Source organism: Thunnus thynnus, chromosome 16, assembly GCF_963924715.1.
Source record: "Thunnus thynnus chromosome 16, fThuThy2.1, whole genome shotgun sequence".
NCBI lineage: Eukaryota > Metazoa > Chordata > Actinopteri > Scombriformes > Scombridae > Thunnus > Thunnus thynnus.
In genome coordinates this window covers 20556675-20576502 of record NC_089532.1, presented here as the reverse complement: position 1 = coordinate 20576502, position 19828 = coordinate 20556675, and the positions used below count along the sequence as shown (strand labels likewise).

The 19828-nt window shown below is 39.9% G+C and overlaps 1 protein-coding gene across 4 annotated transcripts in view; it reads left to right on the top strand.

The window, feature by feature from the left end:
• The window catches only part of col12a1a (collagen, type XII, alpha 1a), a 57907-nt gene extending 39985 nt beyond the window's left edge, over positions 1 to 17922 (top strand). For 3 of the 4 annotated variants that reach the window (XM_067615262.1, XM_067615261.1, XM_067615264.1), the window contains 17 exons: positions 636 to 778; positions 1290 to 1399; positions 7289 to 7447; positions 7740 to 7817; positions 8655 to 8741; positions 9170 to 9223; positions 9686 to 9781; positions 10382 to 10435; positions 11421 to 11474; positions 11783 to 11836; positions 12383 to 12454; positions 12571 to 12606; positions 12738 to 12804; positions 12890 to 13072; positions 13436 to 13513; positions 14741 to 14911; positions 17040 to 17922. In XM_067615262.1, coding sequence (XP_067471363.1) covers positions 636 to 778; positions 1290 to 1399; positions 7289 to 7447; positions 7740 to 7817; positions 8655 to 8741; positions 9170 to 9223; positions 9686 to 9781; positions 10382 to 10435; positions 11421 to 11474; positions 11783 to 11836; positions 12383 to 12454; positions 12571 to 12606; positions 12738 to 12804; positions 12890 to 13072; positions 13436 to 13513; positions 14741 to 14911; positions 17040 to 17188 — 1645 coding nt within the window. In that variant the 3' untranslated portion in view covers positions 17189 to 17922. Of the gene's footprint in view, positions 1 to 635; positions 779 to 1289; positions 1400 to 7288; positions 7448 to 7739; positions 7818 to 8654; positions 8742 to 9169; positions 9224 to 9685; positions 9782 to 10381; positions 10436 to 11420; positions 11475 to 11782; positions 11837 to 12382; positions 12455 to 12570; positions 12607 to 12737; positions 12805 to 12889; positions 13073 to 13435; positions 13514 to 14740; positions 14912 to 16127; positions 16374 to 17039 lie in introns of those variants that run through there. The other variant, XM_067615263.1, reaches the window with a different exon arrangement.
• The last annotated feature ends 1906 nt before the right edge of the window (positions 17923 to 19828 follow it).

The window sequence follows — 19828 nt, the reverse complement described above, 5'->3', positions numbered from 1 at the left end:
ATTATTTAAGTCGACGTTCAATAGTCTCTGTAGTAAAAGGGATTTCCCTAGTGCCCTTTGGCAATAAGCCCACATGCTAGCCCTATATGTTGTTGCAGCTTGTGGAATATGAGGTGCTAGCAAAAAAAAATCTATTGTAGAATTAAAAACTCCCTGGACCAGGTCCTCCTCCCACCTATTTCATACTGGAAGCAAACAAATCACCCCTTGGTCAAGGGCTTTGTCTCTTTATTATCTTTGTCTCTATATTTGTTAGGCAACTGTTGAACTGCTCAAGTATCCAAACCTCTTCAGCATACTTTGTTAATATGTTTATAATGGAGCATATTTTGTGTGCGTGGATACAGCCACTGATTTAATGCGCGCAAATGGAAACACTTCGAACTGCAGCAAAGGAGAGGGGACAGAAAATACTTTCAATATGTGAGCAATTTCTTCAAGGCCAGAGGCAATACTGGCAATCATTTACAGGTTCTGCAGTGTATGTGACAGACTGGATGCTGTATCATTGTAGAAAGACTTGATGGTCTTGGTGCTGTGTTTCTATCATTGTTGAATTTCTAGCATGTTCTAACTGTAGTCAGGGCACAGTTCTGGCTCATGACTCATGTCTGTATGATTTTCAACACCAACAGAGAGATCCATCCGGAGGGTCTTCCACCTTCGTACACTATCATCCTGCTCTTCCGCCTCCTGCCCGACACACCCACTGAACCTTTTGATATCTGGCAGGTTGCAGACAAAAACAACAACCCCGAGGTCGGGGTCACCCTCAACCGTAAGCCTCCCATCATGCTTTGGCCCTCAGCTGGAGGGGGAAGTTGCTGTAGTAGACCCAACGTATACACAGCTGTACAATCTGTATTTAACAATTTAAGCTGCTTTCTTCCTCTCTCTAACTCTAAACTTATTTACAGACAGGCAAAGTTAATTGATCTTTGTCAGATATTACAAGCAGCACAAAGAAGACAGTGGAAGCATGTTGAAATGAATATGACTCACTTCGGTCCACTACTCTGAATTTGATTTTGATTTTGGATTTGGCTTGACTTTGTTACTCTATGATTGAAAGCCTTTATTCTTAAGTAGGTGTCTTTTACAAATGTGCGCTTACACACGTGGTAAATGCATGCAAATAATTACGGGCATGGACGTAATCCCTCCTAGCCTTCTCTTTATCCCTCTCTTCTCTCTACAACCATGTGTTCTCTATAGTCCTGTCTGTGCCTTGCGTGCCATCACATTGTAACACACTGTCAGGGATTCATCAAAGGTTCTTCTCTTTTCAGCTTCCAGCAAAACAATCACGTTCTACAACAAGGACACCCGAGGAGAGACCCAGAGAGCCACGTTTAATGAGGAGCAAGTGAAGCGGATTTTCCATGGGAGCTTCCACAAGGTAAACACAATGCAAAATTCTTAAAGAGAGGAGCACTGTGTGTACCACATAGTGATATTATTACATTTTGGCTTTAATAGGACTGACTTTTAGTCTTCCTAAGAATCTTTTGTGGTCACCTGTGGGAAGATTATCCTTTTCATATCCTGTTACATGCAATGTATTGTTTTCATTCTTTTCAATTCCTTTCACGTATATTGTTTTTAAATCATTTTATATGTCTTTGTGGGACTTTTACGCCTCATTTAATTTGGCTGAATTACTTTTTAATGTGAAGATCTGACAAACAGCCAATGCTATGTAAGTGTATCATTTAACCTGTCAAAAAAGTTCCGTGCTATCAATCTTACAATGTAGGTCTAATGTCAAAGTGGTCTTCTGGCATTTTTTATGATTTGACATCAAGCTTAGTTTTTTTTTTTTTGGACCAGGGGCAGTTAATTTGATAGATGAGCTGTGGAGGCTATAAATACATTCAAAGAGAGGTTGGAGAGAAATTCTGATACCTCAGTGACACAGAATAATGTGCAAACTGTTACAGTTAACCATGGAGGTCTGACCACATCAAGACTGGAGACTATCCTGGTAGTTGTTAAGTGAATTCCAAACCAGTCTGTTCCTAACTGAAGCACCAGTCAGGAGACTGGATCCATTTTTATTTGATTTAACTTAAGCTGGTTTCAGAAATGGCATGAGGCATTGAAAGAATACATCCTAAAGTCTGCATATTTATTTTACAAAATAAGCTAACTTCACAGTTTGTCTTTAACATTTTTGTTTGAGCTCTAGTAATTGAAGGAGTAAGAATGTAAGAATGGATTAAGGATACTTACTAACTGTGGGGGCATGCACATTATTGGCTGAAAAAAAGTCAAAAATGTCTTTAAATGTTGAATCATGATGTTTCCCACTATCTAGACGAGGGGTCAGCAGACTTTTGGATGTTCTGTGCCACTTTACAATGTTTAAAAAAAAATCACAGACCTGAGTGCCAGTTTATTTCATAATGCACATTTATCTATTTATTTATTTGTTTACTGCTGCCACTTGTTGCCCCCATCTAGATTCTGCATGCCAAAAGATATGTGCTTTAGACACACAGACTTCATTATTTGTGCAAACAAGTATGAAAATTATCAGGGCACAAAAGAAAATTAATTCAGTCTTACCGATATAGTGCAACCCTTGTTCCTGCTTTTCTTTGCTGAGCTGTGTGATCTCTAGTCCGTATTTGAAGACTTTCAGTTCGACACTTGCCTCTGAATGGTCCGTTGTCGTTTGGCTGCATATGGGACGCAAAAATAACTTCATATGTGAGAATATTTGGTCAAACTTGATCGATGTCGGCAGCTTCCAGTGTTTTGTGCAGCTCTGTGCATTTAGATACCCACAGTGAGGATGCGTTGAGTTCTATCTGCTGCATTTCGAACTCCTCAATCCCTATCCACTGTTACAGGGACATGCTGTTCTCCTTCAAGTGTTCTGAGTTTATCAAAAAAGAAAACAATGGGCCGTGTTACTGGAAGTCCTGAAATCTGGCACAGAACTCTGACTCCAATTCCAGGAGGGGTATGATAGACCACATCAAATGTGTGGGCTCCCTCGCTGTCAAAAACCATGGTGTATTTTGAGACTAATTAATGATTTCAGTATTATTTTAAACCAAATTGTTTGTTTAGGCCACCATTAGGCTATATTTTATATATACATATATAGTAAAAGAATATAACTACAGTATATTAAAAATATATATTTTTATTAAATTGCTCCGCGTGCCCGTGTTAATGGCCTCACATGCCACCGTGGGCACACATGCCATAGGTTGCCGACCCCTGATCTAGACTCTAATCTTGACTGAGGCAGAACTCTCACAGAATTCTGAAACGGATCTGTGCAATCATGCCCTGTTTTTTATGCAAGAAGTTAAGCTTGAACTACCGTAGGAAAGTGCTTATTAGAAGAGTCATTAACATGAACTGCTCATCATCAAACAATCTCACAAAACCTCTCATCTAACTTGAAATAACCCCCCACAGTGGTATTATTGTTGTGCAAACCCTTTGTTCCTCCTCAGGGATTTTACCACTACATCAGGCTCACATGCCAAGCTAACAACCGTGATAAACAGCATTTGTATAGAATGGAGTCTCTTGGGCCAACAGCAAGAGGTAGAAAGAGACATCAAATGCCTTCACATCCAACTCAAAGTAACCACGAATGTAAAACATCCTTTGTTATGTTCCACACAGTAGGATGCAGAGAATAAAACACTGAAGGACAGTATATTTTCATACCGACCTGGAATTACTTATGCTAGATTCATCACTGAGGAGAAACAACTGGTTCCAATGTACTCAAAGTCATGTCCAATTGCAATTGAGATTGTTTCCAAGGACAGTATGGCCCTTATTTAATATACAGGTCCCCTTTTTCCCAAGGTAATCAAAGTGAATGACCCTTTTCAATGTTCCAGGATCTTATCTGACATCAAAGTTCCTCCATTTCTTGATGTTACAGAAAGCAGTTTTTTGAACTGAGGAACTGATTGATGAAAGCAATAAATTGGCCCTGAGATCAGAGCGGTACTGTAAATGGCTCTTCAGTTTGACTATTTAGCATCTACACATCTAATTGTAGGGTAGCTTCATGAATGAATGGGACCCTGGAAAATGTTAGGTCAGGATAGGATGTAAATGACATCACCGCTGTTCTAGTTGGACAGCAGCCTGATCTGTGTGTGCGTGGATAGATTTGTGTATGTTCTCTCAGTCTGTGGCCGTGGTGGAGACTGTAGTCTGAATGTACACTGGGTGGCTAGTTTGTGGTACAGTAGTTGCCTTTCCATGAGCTGCAGCGGTCTACCTAGCTGCTTATTTACTGGTCTGCTGAGTAAGTGCCACTGCCTACTGCTGTGGTGGTGTGTGTTTACATGTTGTCAGTGGTTTCCCAACACTTTGTCCATGGCTGTTACAGAATGACCTCAGTGTGTGTGTTTGTGTGTTTGTGTATGTGTGTGTGCTGAAACCAGAGTGACCATTGATGAGGTGTGTCACAAATGGCAGTTGAGCTTATTGTCCAGATTGCAGATGTGTGAAGAAAAACAAAACAAAAACACAATAAAATCACAGGTTAAAGTCTAAGTTGTAAGTTAACCAACAGTAGCTGCGACCAACCATTACTTCTGTTGTCTATAGTAATATACAGAAATATACAGATTACTTTCTTGGTTAATTGTTTTGTCTTTAAAATAGCAAATAGTAAAAAAGTTCTCTACAAATATTTTGTTTTTCTAAAGTGCAAAGACATTCAGTTTATTATAACAGAAGATCGAGGAAATCAGAAAAAAAACTGTCAAAATTATAGCCAATTAATTTTCTGTCAGTCGCATAATCAATTCATCTACTTATACTTTCCTCTCTGTTACCAACCACACCGGTACATGATATCTTTATGGAGTACTAGTGTTTGATACTGATCATCTGTTTAAATCATGGCTCTTTTCTTTTTTCTTTTCTTTTCTTGTAGTTGAGTTTGACAGAATCTTGCACAAACCTCAACTCTAAGATTTGTACGTTGCTTCCTAGTCGTTAAATTGTAGGAGTTTCATTGAGGATTAGTGTCAAATGCTTCGTAAATCTACTTCCTTACAACCAATATATTCTCATTTGAACTGCCGTTTTTCGTTTTTTTAGATGCACTTCATGAGCCTTTATACCACAGCACTGGGTCAGAGATTGCTTGCAGATTTGGCTTTTCTCCTCAGGCTAGTTCATAAAGAGTAACCCAGGCTGGAGGGGTCGTGGTCTGCCACTAGTTGAACATGTGGGAAAGCTCACTTAGATGACTTCAGCAGATGCTAGCCACTCACTAGCTCACCAGGGAATCCCCTCCCACACTCGAAGGGTGGGAGTCCATAGAGGGAACTTTCCTGTCAACCCAAGTGAAAAAGACATTTTCCATAAGTCATAGTGACTACTCTTGTGTTCAGAGTTACATTGGTGGACGTTTGAGTGTGTAAGCCACAGAGCAGTGTACTGTAGTTTCTCTCCATTCTGAAAAATAGACAAAACGTATTGCCTTATAAGCCTTGAACTAAGTCCTTTGAATTTTCCTCTCAGAGACTTGGTTAGGAGGTTTGTGCCAATATCCGCATACAGTAATTAAGAAAGAGAGGGAGGCGAATGGAGATCTCCACAAAGCCAAAGCACTCTATGATGGTTGCTCTCTTGACTGCAGTCTTTGTGCTCTTCATTTTTGACTATTTTATTTCTCTGGCCTGGACAAACAGACTTAATGACCCAAGAAACCACTAGAAATACAGGAAATTATAATTATAATTAATTACCGTATTCTCTTACCAAATAAATCCACGGTGCCTTGTCCGTTCACATGTGACAGATCGGACAAAAGCGCTTCCCATCCAACCCAACTGGGGATTTTGTGATCATGTCTCGGCACTGTTTGCACTGACACACCAATCTAATGGAGACTTTATACTGATTATATTTTTCCTTTTACTCTCAATAAAAGCTAACTTAACCTTGGACACAATTTTATAAAGAAGACTCACACCTGCTCATTAGTACATGCTCAAAATGAAGGTCCTGTGGTCCTCAAGGCTAAAGATTGGACAAAGCCAAGAACAATAAAATTTAATCTGATAGAAATCATGGAAATATGTCAAGTGTGTTGGAGTGGACATGGATGTCAGACTGAAATCCTACCATATGTACTCAGACTGTTGAGTGTTGACACAGTGAAACCCTCTGTGTTAACAATTGATGAATGAAAATTGTTCGACTGTCAACACTTCCCTGCACTAGGACCAGATGACTTCAAGTACCATCAACTGAAGGAGCAGGGGTCAATAGAAAGCTAGTTTTCTCGAGACCTTATTTTCAAGTGACTTAAGTGTTTTTATTGTGTTTACTTATTGGTCAGTGAGGTAATATATACAGTACATGCTCATTATTTGCCATCCCACTATATTATCTAAAGTAGTTTTGGTAAGCCCTCAAGAGCATCATGGTATAGTATATCCATGCCAGGATCCTGGGATAAACGACACCCCTCTCTTTTTGCGGTCTACCAGATAGTTTGTTCTGTTGCCAAGGAAGTCAACTGTAATTTTGTGATTGGTTGCCAAGAACTATGGCCTAGTCTGTGGTTGGTATGGCTTTGTAGGAAGAAATGGTAGCTTGCCTTTTCTGACATAAAGAAAGCTTGTCTGACTGTTGGGGAAAATGTGCAGGCAAAAATGTGCATCTGTGAAGGAAAAGTATGGAAAGTGTAGTACTTTTGATGGCACACCGCAAATGATATTGTTTCAAGATGTGGAGCACGGTTCTCTGGACAGGAAACTTCAAAATCTGGCACTTTGTCATTCTGTGTTGTTATACAATCTCTGTCTACAGCTTTAAGGCTGCATGGAAATGCTCACTGTTGTATATTTCCTTTTTTATGGTCCATTCGTCTGTAGAGGCATCAAACAGAAGCTGTATGCCAAATCAGTAACCACTCAGTAATATCAGAATCTATAATTAACACAATTCTGCAAAGACTAAACAATTTCTCAAATCTAGCAATTATGTGGAACAGAGTATCAGCATCTTTATAAGTTTAAGACAACATGGTTTAGGAAGGTTCAGTGAGGTTGTTCCAATCCTTATGGTTGCATTTTCTTGAATAGTTTCTCTTCTCTTTTAAAGGGCAATCATGCCCCTTCCAGATAGAAATTAATGCCAAACCCAGCTTTTCAAAATCTCCAGTGTTCTTAGTACTCCTTGCCAAGTAATTGTGTTGCAACAAAGTTGGCAGCTGTTAAGTTTTAAGAAGACAAGAATGTTTTGTTGATGGTGCCCTCTCTCCGTCCTCTTTCTCATGCTCCAGCTCCACATCAGCATCTCTCCAGAGAAAGTCAAGCTCCACTTGGACTGCCAGGAGGTGGCAGAGAAGCCCATCAAGGAGGCCAACAACATCTCTCTGGATGGCTACGAAGTGCTTGGCAAGATGGCCAAGTCTGGAGGCGGAAATAGGCAGTCTGCAACAGTAAGCGAAAAAGAACTCAGACTTGTTAAAAGTGCAAAAGGCTTGGAAAAACACGTTTGGAAGAGCATCTCACAACTTTCCAAAGAATGAATACCCCAAACCTTCTTGTACATAGATGCACAATTAAATTTTAACTGCTCCTAGTGACTGCTAGAAGGATGAAAGCCTGTATCTTTCTTTTTCTGTGAGGGTTGTCTGTGTGTGTTGTCTGTTTTCAACAGTGTGCATTATCATCATGAATGGGAGCCATTTGTAACACCTCTCAATATTTTTCCCCTTTTCTGTTGTGTAGTTCCAGCTCCAGATGTTTGATATTATCTGCAGCTTGAGCTGGATCAGCCGAGACAGATGCTGCGATCTGCCAGCCACAGTAAGAACAAGTGTCATTTCAAAATCTTACGGGGGGTGCCATTTGATAACCAAAGCAAGTCAAACGGCTGTTTATATGTGCACTATATAGGTGTACTATTTCACATGTTTTTATGTGCCTTATTGGTGATTTACAGTCTAGGTCATTTGTATGCTGACATGTAGTCATTTGGTGAAATGAAAGCTGATCACTAGACTGCTGTTTAAAAAGAAAGTGCCTCAGTTGAACTGAATAGAACCTTGTATCCTGTGTAATTGTGCAAATCGGACTGTTTCCAGTATGACCTTCCAATTACATGAAAACAAGTGCTCCTTTAGATCATGGAGCAGACAATAAATCACATTTATTTTGATACAGTATGGAAAATACCGGATGCATGCACATTTAGACAATTATAAGCATTTCATCTATAATTTGCAACAGTTATTAATACATCATCTCAATGATTGCACTGTTATATAATTCACTTTGTCAAACAGTCATTTCCAAAAATGTGGACAAGGTTTGCAGCTGTCACTGAGCATTTGGTCTTAAACCCCCACGCTAATTCTCCTGATTCCAGTCACATTTCAGCATGAGCCACTGTTCCATCATGACCTTTGCCAGGTCTCTAAACTGTCTCTTCTTCTTAAACTCCAACCTAAGTCAAAGACACAATTTGCCAGGATACTGTCACAAAATTAGTTCAAGGATTTTCTTTTCTAGCCCTTGTATTTTGTAGATTGCCAAGACATGTCCTCAATTATGAGTGGGTGTGAAATAACAATACTCCCCTGAGGTGAGTGTGTACACTTATTTCTCTTTCTAATTTATGTATCTAATTTTTTTCTTTTTCAGAGAGATGAGGCCAAGTGCCCGTCCCTTCCCCACTCCTGTACGTGCACACAGGACAGCATTGGCCCTCAGGGGCCTCCTGGACCTTCGGTAAAGACACTATACATCCCACCATCCCTCTTCCCACCCAGTCTATCTTCACCTACTCTATCTCTGTCTGTCCGATAAAATGGTTTCCTCAGAAGTGTTTTGGTGATGATAATAATACCATACATACTAATGACAGTACAGCAATAAAGAGCTACTTGAGCCTGCTTTACAGTCCCTCGCATCAGGAATGGTATTTTCTTTTCCTTTGGAGGGAGCAGTTGAGGGTGAGACCAGTGGCATACAATGAAATGTGGGCTTAGGGAGAGGTGTCAAAAGATAAATGCCTGTCGGAAAAACAACAGTCTGGAATATGTATGCTTGGTAACCTCACTAGGCCCCAGCGAGGATTTCATATGGCTCTGGGTTTTAGGGCTTTTGGAATCTGCTCCTGTTGTTACACTTGTCTTTCTGGCTCCTTGCTTTTCCAGGGCAGCCCAGGTTCTAAGGGACCACGAGGAGACAGAGGAGAACAAGGCAACGCTGTGAGTCAAACCTTACATCACTTTAAGCGTCATATAAATTATGTTTTTACAAGCTTTTTACATGCATAACTCTTTTTACTGTACATTAGACAAATAAACTGAACCAGTTGGTAGCCAATGAAGCTTGCTGACAATATCAATAATGCTAAAACCACAGATAATAAAGGTCAACTTCTCATTGCCATGGTATGCCAGGAGCAATTAGTGCTATCAGTTGCGCCATCAGACAAAGCACATTGCACACATCTGAATTCAGTTACTGAATACTGCTGTATATTTTTCCTCAACTTGATTTAAAGGAGGCCCTTCAAAAAGTAACTTAAAGGCCCCTTTCTCAACACTGTTAGGGTTCATCTTCTATATCTATGTAGTAAAAAGTCTTATTAAGATTGTCTTGAGGATTCTTTTTTTAAAGAGTGTGGCTATGAAACAGTTTTGTTGTGTGTCACTGTAATGCTGTAGGGTCCAATGGGTCCACGTGGTGAGCAAGGACTTGTAGGCCCAATGGGACCACCAGGTCCACAAGGCCCTAACGGACTGTCTCTACCTGGAGAACCTGTAAGTTCACCTACAATATAAAACTCAAGCACAAATCATAGGGAAGAAGGAGTTCATCATCAGTACAGTGGTAGATGGATTTTAACATATATGACAGACGCTATCGCTTATGATTAGTGCTCATGGTGATATGAAGTTGCAGTGTGTGAAAATTGTGGGATGGCTGGAATATTCTCTGCTCAATATCCACCAGTGAGTGGGATTTGCAACTCAAGTCAAGATGCATTACACTCCTAAAAACCTTACTACTCCTAGCCAGGCAGCTAGACTGCTTCTTTATTTACTTTTACTTGATTTTACTCACCTACAGATGTTCATGTCAAAACATGAAATCAATAACAATCACACATTAAAACAATAAAACAAAGCAGTAAGGCAAACTAGAGTGCGGTTCTGCTTGGGGTTTCTTCCCGTTAAAGGGGAGTTTTTCCTTGCCACTGTTGCTAAGTGCTTGCTCATGGGGGGATGTTGGGTCTTTGTAAATTGAAGAGTATGGTCTAGACCAGCTCTATACGAAAAGTACCCTGAGATAACGTCTGTTGTGATTTGGCGCTATATAAATGAATTGACTTGACTTGTCTTTTCCTCCTCCGCCTTCAGGGTCGCCCCGGACCAAAGGGAGATGCTGGAGACACAGGCCTGGCTGGCCTACAAGTAAGTACTCCCCCCTTCATTTTGTGGTTCATGAACAGGAAACAGGAGACTATCCATAGAGAGTAGTGCTGCTACTAGAGCCTGGATTCAGTCCACACTGCACAATTGAAACCACACTCAGAGTGGGAGGTTTACCATGCCATCCTTAGGGAGACCCACACTCTCAAATCAGCACGATGACTGACAAACGGTAGAAGGCCAGTTTTGCAGTTAAATTATTATGAAACATAGACTCATGTTACCAAAGGGGAAATATGGAATGGAACATGTTCTTCCCCAGCCTTGTAATTGAGGATGATCCCAACTTGGTAAAGACTTCATGTCTATTAAAAGTTAGAATGTCTTTGACATACAGTAGATGTCATACTGGGGACCTTTTGGATAAAAGTGAAGTCAAATAAAACCAGTCTTCACCACTACTGCATCATAGCATTCAAACTTCTCTGAGGTTCTTCAAATTATTGGTATCACTGCTTTATCAAGTCTTAAGGTGATGGAAGTTTACAGATTTAAAGCTAAACACATTTGACATTACATGGAAACTCTATAGCTGAAGGGCATTTTTGAGCTGGTATTACGTAGCCATCTCTTGGACGAGGAACCGTTCATTCATCCAACTGAGGTCATTCAACCCACTCCCACCATTCAACCATATTCTGGCCTTTGAATAAGTGGATTCAGACATTGGAGAAAGTCCCTTTCTTGGATCTTTGTTGGAGTTTATTGGCAGCATTGTGTTGGTTACTTAGTACAATAAAGCTTATTGTAACAGAGCTGTCTATGCACATTTCTACTTGAAATCATGTGTCAACAGACAGATATGAGATTTGGAGTAGCGAGATGATATATTATCTTTGGCTTCATAACTGGGAAACTGCAGGGTTTTTTTCTTCAGAGCCTAGTTCAACAGAGGCATTTGGGAGCTGTGTAAACGTGCTGTTCCTGATCATTAGCATTTGATTAAGTGTGTCTGTTTTTTTCCCAGGGTCCTCCAGGGCCACGTGGTCCTCTGGGCCCCGTTGGACCAAGCGGAGCACGGGTAAGATCTACCTCCAGGCCTGTTTAGTGTACACACAGTGTTCAAAGCCTACAAATGGATCCAACACTTACTTAAACACATGTTTTGCATGTGATCACCCACTCAACTCAGCACACTCAGAAATACTATCGTGCAGTGCATGTTCTCACTTGCGTCAGCCAGAATAACTGAGCCACTATTTAAAAATGTAATTTAAAATGACAGACTCAAGGCTGAAACCAATATAAAGTCATGACACTGATGTATTGCATGGACATGGTCCCCAGGGTGTTCTAACCCATGTGTGATTGTATGTTGTTTCTACATAGGGGCCACCAGGAAAGGAGGGACAATCTGGACCCAGAGGCCCACCAGGGCCCATGGTGAGTATGTGTGTGTTTGTCTTTATGTCTTTGTGTTGTGCAGAAAAGAGCCAAATACATATGCCTTGGAGCAAGCTTTACATCCCGATATATCTGCAACAATTACTCCTCTGGCTCCACAGTTGCACTCTGCTGGAACAGCACATAAAAAAGCAGACTGTAGTCTTTAGGCCCCTCCACTGTGATGATGATGGCATGATGCCAACAAGCATCATGCCAGTATAGAATTCACATGCACTATACCGTCATGACTGCTCCAAGAGCTATTAGCAGTGGCTGGTGTTTGTGTCCGTGTGTGTGTGTGTGTGTGTGTGTGTGCGTGCCCCCTATCCCTGTTGCTGTTGTGCATGTGTGTTTCCATCTCCTCTTTAGTGTTCTTGGCAGCATATGCCACATACCCCCACTGCAGATGTCAAAGCATAGATCCCAAATTAAAGCTTGTTACACAACAGTTAACAGGGAGCAGGAGTTAAACGTTGCAATTATGTTTACTGTGCCATAATTCAAGATAAACACTACTCCCTCTGTGTTTTTTCTTTTTTTCAGGGAAGCCCTGGAAATCCAGGTGTACCCGGAATTACTGGGAAACCAGGAAAACCAGGGGATCCAGGAAATCCAGTATGTATTGAATAACGAGCTTCACATTAATGGTTACATGACAGTATTTAGGGAAGATCAAGGTCATTGTTTCGTTTTGACATCTAGTCACTGTTAACTTTCTTTTTGTTAAACAGGGACCTGTTGGCCTTAAAGGAGAGAAAGGAGAGAGGGTATGTATTGTGTTAAAATTTATTTAATTATTATTTTTTTTAAATTTAATTAAATGAATCAAACACGAGTTATCATACATCATCAAGGAGAAAAGAAATGTCACCTCCTCATGAAACTCTTTGTTTTCCAGGGAGACTTTGCATCCCAAAACATGATGCGCTCCATTGCCAGACAAGTTTGTGAACAGCTTGTGAACAGTGAGTGAAACCTCTCATAATCCTTAAGGTATGTTATTGACCTTAAAATACAACCCCAATCCAACTGATTTTGTTCTTTTTGCAGGTCAGATGAGTAGAATTGACATGATGCTCAACCAGATTCCTTCTGGATATCGTAGCAACACTCCAGGGCCACCCGGCCCTCCTGGCCCACCTGGCAATCAGGGATCCCGTGGAGAGCCTGGACAATCAGGTCGACCTGGTTTCCCTGGAAGCCCAGGTTTACCTGGAAGTCAAGGAGAGAGAGGTACTTTAAATGCTTTCATCTTTTTAATGTTTGGAAGTGTTACATAGCAGCAAGCAGAGAATAATAAGCAAATGGTGAGCAATGAAATAATTAAGGCCATGCTAATACTGAAACTGTAGACTGCAGTGCTGAATGGAATAACTGAATGCTGAGTGCTGACTGACATAACTGCATTACCTTGTGTAGTCTACACATGATTCAAGTTAACCTTACAAAATATTATTCAATCAAAGTTTGCTCTTCCAGTGTGTCATACTGCTCTTTACTTTCCTACTCATTTCAGGATATGGGCAATTGGTGATTTTTCCAAAAACATGTTTTATTTTTGTGAGAGTGATTTCCTCTTTCTACTGTTTTATGTAGGTTTGCCAGGGGAGAAGGGAGAGAGAGGATCTCCAGGAAATGGTATCAGAGGACAAAGAGGTGCAAGTGGGCCACCAGGTAACAGAATTGCTTCTTTTCTCCATTTCTTGGGTGGAAAAGTCCATTATGGTTGAATCTCCCATCTCAATGAGGCAAGGAACATAAGCAATCAGTTTTTTTTTTGTTGAACATTGTTCTCCAGCAGCTGCAGACAGTCTGCTGGTCTCCCACTGTGTCCTACAACTTTATCTTTCACAGTTTTACATTGATAGTTTTTTCAACCTTTTTTTGAACCTTTTCAAGGACACAGAGTACTCCCGTTAGTCTAATTAAAATGACACATTCCAGCTAGAGGCCAGAATTTACCTATAGTATTTGTGTTTCAGGCACCTTCATTTGGTCAGCTGCACTGCATAAATTCTTTGGAGAGACCCCAAACATATTCCCAATTCTTCCCTGTAGAATTTATGTCCTGTGGATATTGAGCTTCTCCAAACATTGTGCACATTTGAAATATTATAAAGTAAATGGAATGTATTTGCATTCATCATTAAAGAGAGATTTCTCAGTGTGTGGAGTTTAGGCAATCTCCAGTCAGTCTGCAGTCAAGGTCATGATGCAAGTCTAGAAACAGTTAATAACAGTTGTTATTAGGCTGATTTGTCAGTTTGGAAAATGTTGTGGCCTTTCCTCAGTTGCAATTGATATCCAATATGTTTTTTGTAAAAAACTCACAACTTCAGAAGATTTCCTTTTCCCAAGGAAGTTATTTAAAAACAACAAGGACCTTCTATTGATGTCTAGCCCACAACACTAAACACTGATATGTCTGTTTCTGTGAATGAAGTGAGAAACAACTGAAGACCAGGAAGTCCACACTGATGACTCACTCCTGTGTGTGTGTGTGTGTGTGTATGTGTGTGTGTGTGTGTGTGTGAGTGATAGAGAGAGAGAGAGAGAGAGAGAGAGAATCAGATTGTTGTACAATGAGTTTTCTTTGGTGGCTTCATTGACAACACATGGGCTCACTTAAGCAAGAGAAAAAGAGAGAGGGGGAAAATTCCATCCTGAGTTTTTACCGTCTAGACAGACGGGGCCGGGGGTGTAACTCCACGCAGCCCTAGACTACTTTTTTTTTGGTCAAGCTTTTTAATTGAGCCATTGAAAAATTTAAATTACAGTGCTGCAACCCCGTGTTACCCCCACCATTTCCACTGAAGATTTACGGGTGATGTCAGAGGGTTTTTGTGAGCTCCAAAGACCCTGTTTTCAAACTGGCCTCACCTTCTCTCTTCCCTCTTGCAGGGCCACCAGGCGAGTCGAGAACAGGATCACCAGGTCCTTCTGGCTCCGCTGGGCCTCGTGGCCCTCCAGGTCGTCAGGGTACTCCTGGGGTGAGGGGACCACCAGGACCTACTGGATACTGCGACTCCTCTCAGTGTGTTGGCATTCCTTACAATGGACAAGGATACACAGGTACACTCAACGCTGTCTAGGTCCTGCATGGTAGTGTACTACATTAGATAAGACTAAGTGTATGCAGACTAATTACATTTGCAACTCAGCACTACTTCTTTCTTTGATAATGTATTGAGGTATGAATATAAGTGTTACAAAGTATTGATTTTTTAATTGAAAACAAACTTATTTCTATAAGAAATTAGCTAAACCCCGTCCCCCTTAGTTTCTGCTGCTACGCCTGTCAAGCTTTTAGTTCTTGCATGGCATATATGCAGTCTTAGTAGACAGAGGTAGTAAAATTCAACTTCTCATTTCTATACAGAAGCTAATGTCAGCTCCATGAGTTGGTTGAAAACAATCAAGCTGACTTGTTTTAAAACAAGAATCTTGTAGGCAAAAAGTAACAGCTTCTTGTATTGCAGTACTGAGATAATAAGCTTAGTACAATACGTTGTAGTAGTATGATAGTTGGTAATAGGTATGATAAGGGAAAATGTAAGATCAGACTTTTTATTGTATAACCCTTTTTTCATGGAAGACTTGGACAAGCAAGACAGATTAAAATTTAGGTTTATTCCTTACTGTTTGTCTTTTCAAATAGCTATATTTCACTTTTAGCGTACAAAAAGAAAAGGCTTATAGGATGGGGACTAACCAATGTATGAGACTTTTGTTTTCGACAATTGTGACAAAAGTAATAATAATTTTCAGGGATAATGACTTTGGCTGGAATTTCTGGAGTGTCTACATCTCCAAATCCAATAGAGCAGGACAGAACTGCTAACATTAGCCTAGCATCTAGAACCAGCTTCCACACAGTAGCTACAGTTGCTGTTAGCTGGGAATGTTAATGTTTGCATGTTACATTAGAGCACTGTTTAATCTATTCTGTACAATCTTGCTCTTGTATTATTGGTTTTGGAAAGGCTTAATAGACACCTTGCTCTTACTACAGCTTCATGTGCAATGCTTCAGCATGTAGAGAAATCCAAAGCTTCATTATGGTTGTTAAATGAGAATTAGACAATCACTGTTGGGGGGGCAGGGTTTAGAGACCAGTGAATTGGGAGCCACTATATTCCATTACCTCTATACATTTGATGTACAATTTTGAAACTGGCATGTAAAGCATTCTAGCTAGCAGTGTATGATGACATTGCATTAAATAAAAAAAGATGCTAATAACTTTGTTCCACAGAGAAAACTCACACCCTCTTTGAACTATTTTCAGGTTTGGCATAGTAAACGATCTAAAGTCACCTGTGCCACTTACACTTTGAGGTCCTGTTTCTGAGATGTTTTCCCATTTGCTATGGGGCATGTAAGGATAATCACCATGGACATAATTATTGAACATTAAAACAAACATTACGAAAGCCAAAAAAACAGAATGGAGTGGACTGGCACTAACATCATCTCACAGCTACAAGCTACAGTGATGGCAACCTGCTGGCCTGTTTGCATCTTGAACCACAATCCGCTGGGAAAAAAAATACAGAGACAGAGCATTTCTACGAAGGAAGGAGCATGTACAAATACCACCCAAAACAACTACTAACAAAGGGGATTTCATAACTGAAAGCAATGTTAATGTAGAGGTGATATGTGTAAATAAAACTAATTTTGTGCCTTGTAAATGATGTATGAACCAGGATGTTTCACTAAAAATCAAGTTAACACTGAGCTTGTGCCTCATAACCCTCTGCTTACTTACCACCAGCATAACCTCTGTTTACGACGCCTTAAAGTAACTTAAACTGCTCTGGTGCAGACTGAAGCATGTTCCATTTGTTTAATCATCATGTTCTTTGTGTATGTTGGCAAAATTGGTGCTAAATGTTGCGCTCCTGTCCTTTCCTTGTGTCCTTTGTAGTATCAGCTGGTTATTTTACTACGTCTTATTATCTGATAGCTTGATGGATTTTATTGTAAATGTCATGACAGCATTTTGAAAGTTCTCAATCAGTGTTTATACATGTTTCATTCATTCAGAGCAAGAAAGTCCTTCCTGCATAAAGTAGAAAGCAAATAGTTTGATACAGGACATTTTTGGAAGTCCATTTTGGAATATAATTTAAATTGTGCATGTGAAAAGTTGTAGAAAGAACACTTTTTTTGATTGGCCGTCCTAAATATTTCCTAGCAAACCGCTACGAGCCTGAACCTGAGGTAGTGTCTATACCTGTGGAGCCATCTGGAGAGTATGAGACAATACAATCACCCGGTTACTCACGAAACCAACGGGGAAAGAGATCACTACCGACAGACAATAAAGAAACACTAGCATCATAGCTACAATAAGGAGTTCTCAGAAAGTGTAATAATGAAATGATTTCCATGATCATTTAAGTGAGGTGATATTCAGAACAAAACTAGTACTTATATGGGTTTGATACCCGTGGCTATATTGAACATATATTTTTTTGACATGAGAAAGTTTAGCAAGATAAATACAAACCTACATGTTCGTTCATTACAAACCTGTGTGCTTGCTAAGTGTCTGCTTGTAATATAACTGCAAGTGTTTATCGGACTCCAATGTGTAATGCACTAATCATGTGAAAACCAGCAGAAAGTACAGTATGTATGTCTTTGAACATATTCAGCATTTTCAACAACCCATGTTGTTTTTGTCAAATTTCAGTATGTAAAGCTGTTTCAGGTACTGCATCGGAAAAAAAAACAGACGATTAATTTTACCCCCAAAGGTTTGTTCATTGTGATGGTTCTGTAAGGCCTGTAAACCAAATGATAATCTGACTTATTGTAACAAACCAAACTTTTTTAAATGTTTTTTTTTTGTTACCAAATGTGGAATTGCATGTTGTGTTGTATATTTACTGAGGATTTCTAAGTCAGAATATAGTTGTTTTCTATCAATGCAGTTGGATTGGTTGCAAGACTATGGACATAGAATTGCTTTTCTCATGTTTTAACTGCACATTTTGTGAATTCCACACAGCCTTATTTTCTTATTTATTTCTGAAACAGAAGAGGCATTTTTCAATAAAACTACTGAAAATGTAGCATTTGTTTCAGTTTTCCAGTTATTTTGGTCTTTTGCTGATGAAACTTGATAATGTATCTGTACATGGTGTATAGATCTAAAACTTAATGGATTAGAAAGCTACTCTCAAAGCAGCTTCATAACTCTGTAGGTGGATACTGAGGACTGAGCCTAATGGTCAGGATTTTTTATACTAAATTCTTCTGAAGGAAACAGATTTGACTTTGAGTGACATGACCTGTTCTTCCCAACATTAGGCCTTGAGGGAAATGCTTTGAAGTTTGAACCTTTATTTATTTTGACAGCCAAAGATATTTTCAGCCATCCAGAATGTCAGTTCATGTCAGGGCAACAAGAAAGGAAAGCAGTGAGTGTGAAAACAAATAGTCCATGATACCTAACTTTTCCAACATGTGTGCTGCTTCACAGTCTCTTACATGCATCCACTTAGCTTTTATCTTATCAGGTTTGAATGACTATGGATAGATTTCCATGAGGCAACAATGCAGATGAGATTGGGCAGATATCAGCCTTGGAAAAACTCATAGATTTCCACTCATTGAACATATCTAAAATAAACGAAATAAGCTATGTATGAGGTAACAACTGAAGCCATTTCTATTTATTGTGAGAAAAGTTTAAATATATCTGAGGAGGAGTTCTGCTCAAATGCCAGAGAACCAGATCTAGTTAACCGGGGAGGCGAGGTATCAAGGTCGAGATCACCTCCACAAGCTGACATGGGAGAGCTCCTATTTGGAAACCCATTAATTTCTTACTCGTATTTCCTGATGAGCGCATGCTACACATCTCAGCCACCTTTGCAAAAGCCCTCCAATTAGTCTTGAAACCTCAAATAGATTTTTATTGAAGTTTATGTTTCATGAGGGCTGGGAATTCTTGCAGGCAAAGTAAAGTATGAGCGCCTAAGCAGCTGGTTCATGTTAGTCATAAAGGAGGAAAGTCTGTAAAAGTACTTCTACATGAGAACAAATGTAGAGAACATTCCCTCCAGCAGTGCATTGTCATATATGGAAGAAGATAACAAAACCATCAGCCATGGCTTTTGTCACACTTATCTTTCTTTAACTGTAAAGCCCCTTTTCATTTACAGACCAGCACTCTCTGAGACATGCTGCCCAGGTTGAAATACTGTATGTTCACACCTGTTATGAGATAAGCTTTTCATACTATGTCTCAACATAGAACTTTTGTCCAAGACGATCCTACAGCCTATTTGCCTTGAAGTCCCCTTTTTTCCCCCAACACAACCAATCATACAGTGCTTCTCTCTAACCTCACAAAAAAAAACTGACTTCAGTGTTGCCTGATACCTTCCTCACTGCTACCCTGTCTGGTTTCTGTATGCTGATTTTGTTGACAATCCAGCGTGCATCTGTGATCACTTTGTGGCATCATTTTAAAGTGGGCTATTCCAGAGTCTGCGGTTGTTACAGATTTTAACAAACTCCCTGTTTTATCTCCAGTTGCCCCCTCACAAACAGCAGACAAAATGTCTGTTACAAAGCAGCGGCGACTGTTGAGATTTGTGCAGCATTTAATTCCCAAAATAACGTTTCATGGAAAAGTTTGACATTTTGAGTAATATGCTTATTCTTGCCGAGAGTTACATGAGTTGATTGATACCATTCTCACATCTGTTCAATATAAAGCTACAGGCAATTACCTTAGCTTAGCACAAAGACCGGAAACGAAAGAAAAAAATCTGCTGACCAGCATCTCCAAAACTCACAAATTAACACACTATGTCTGGTTTGTTTATCTGTACAAAACTCAAAGTGTAAAAATGACAATTTGTGGTTTTTGGTTATTTGCTGGACTATTTCCTGTTTCCAGTCTTTATGCTAAGCTAATGATAACTTGGTCCTGGCTGTAGCTTCATATTCACTGTAGAAACATCAATC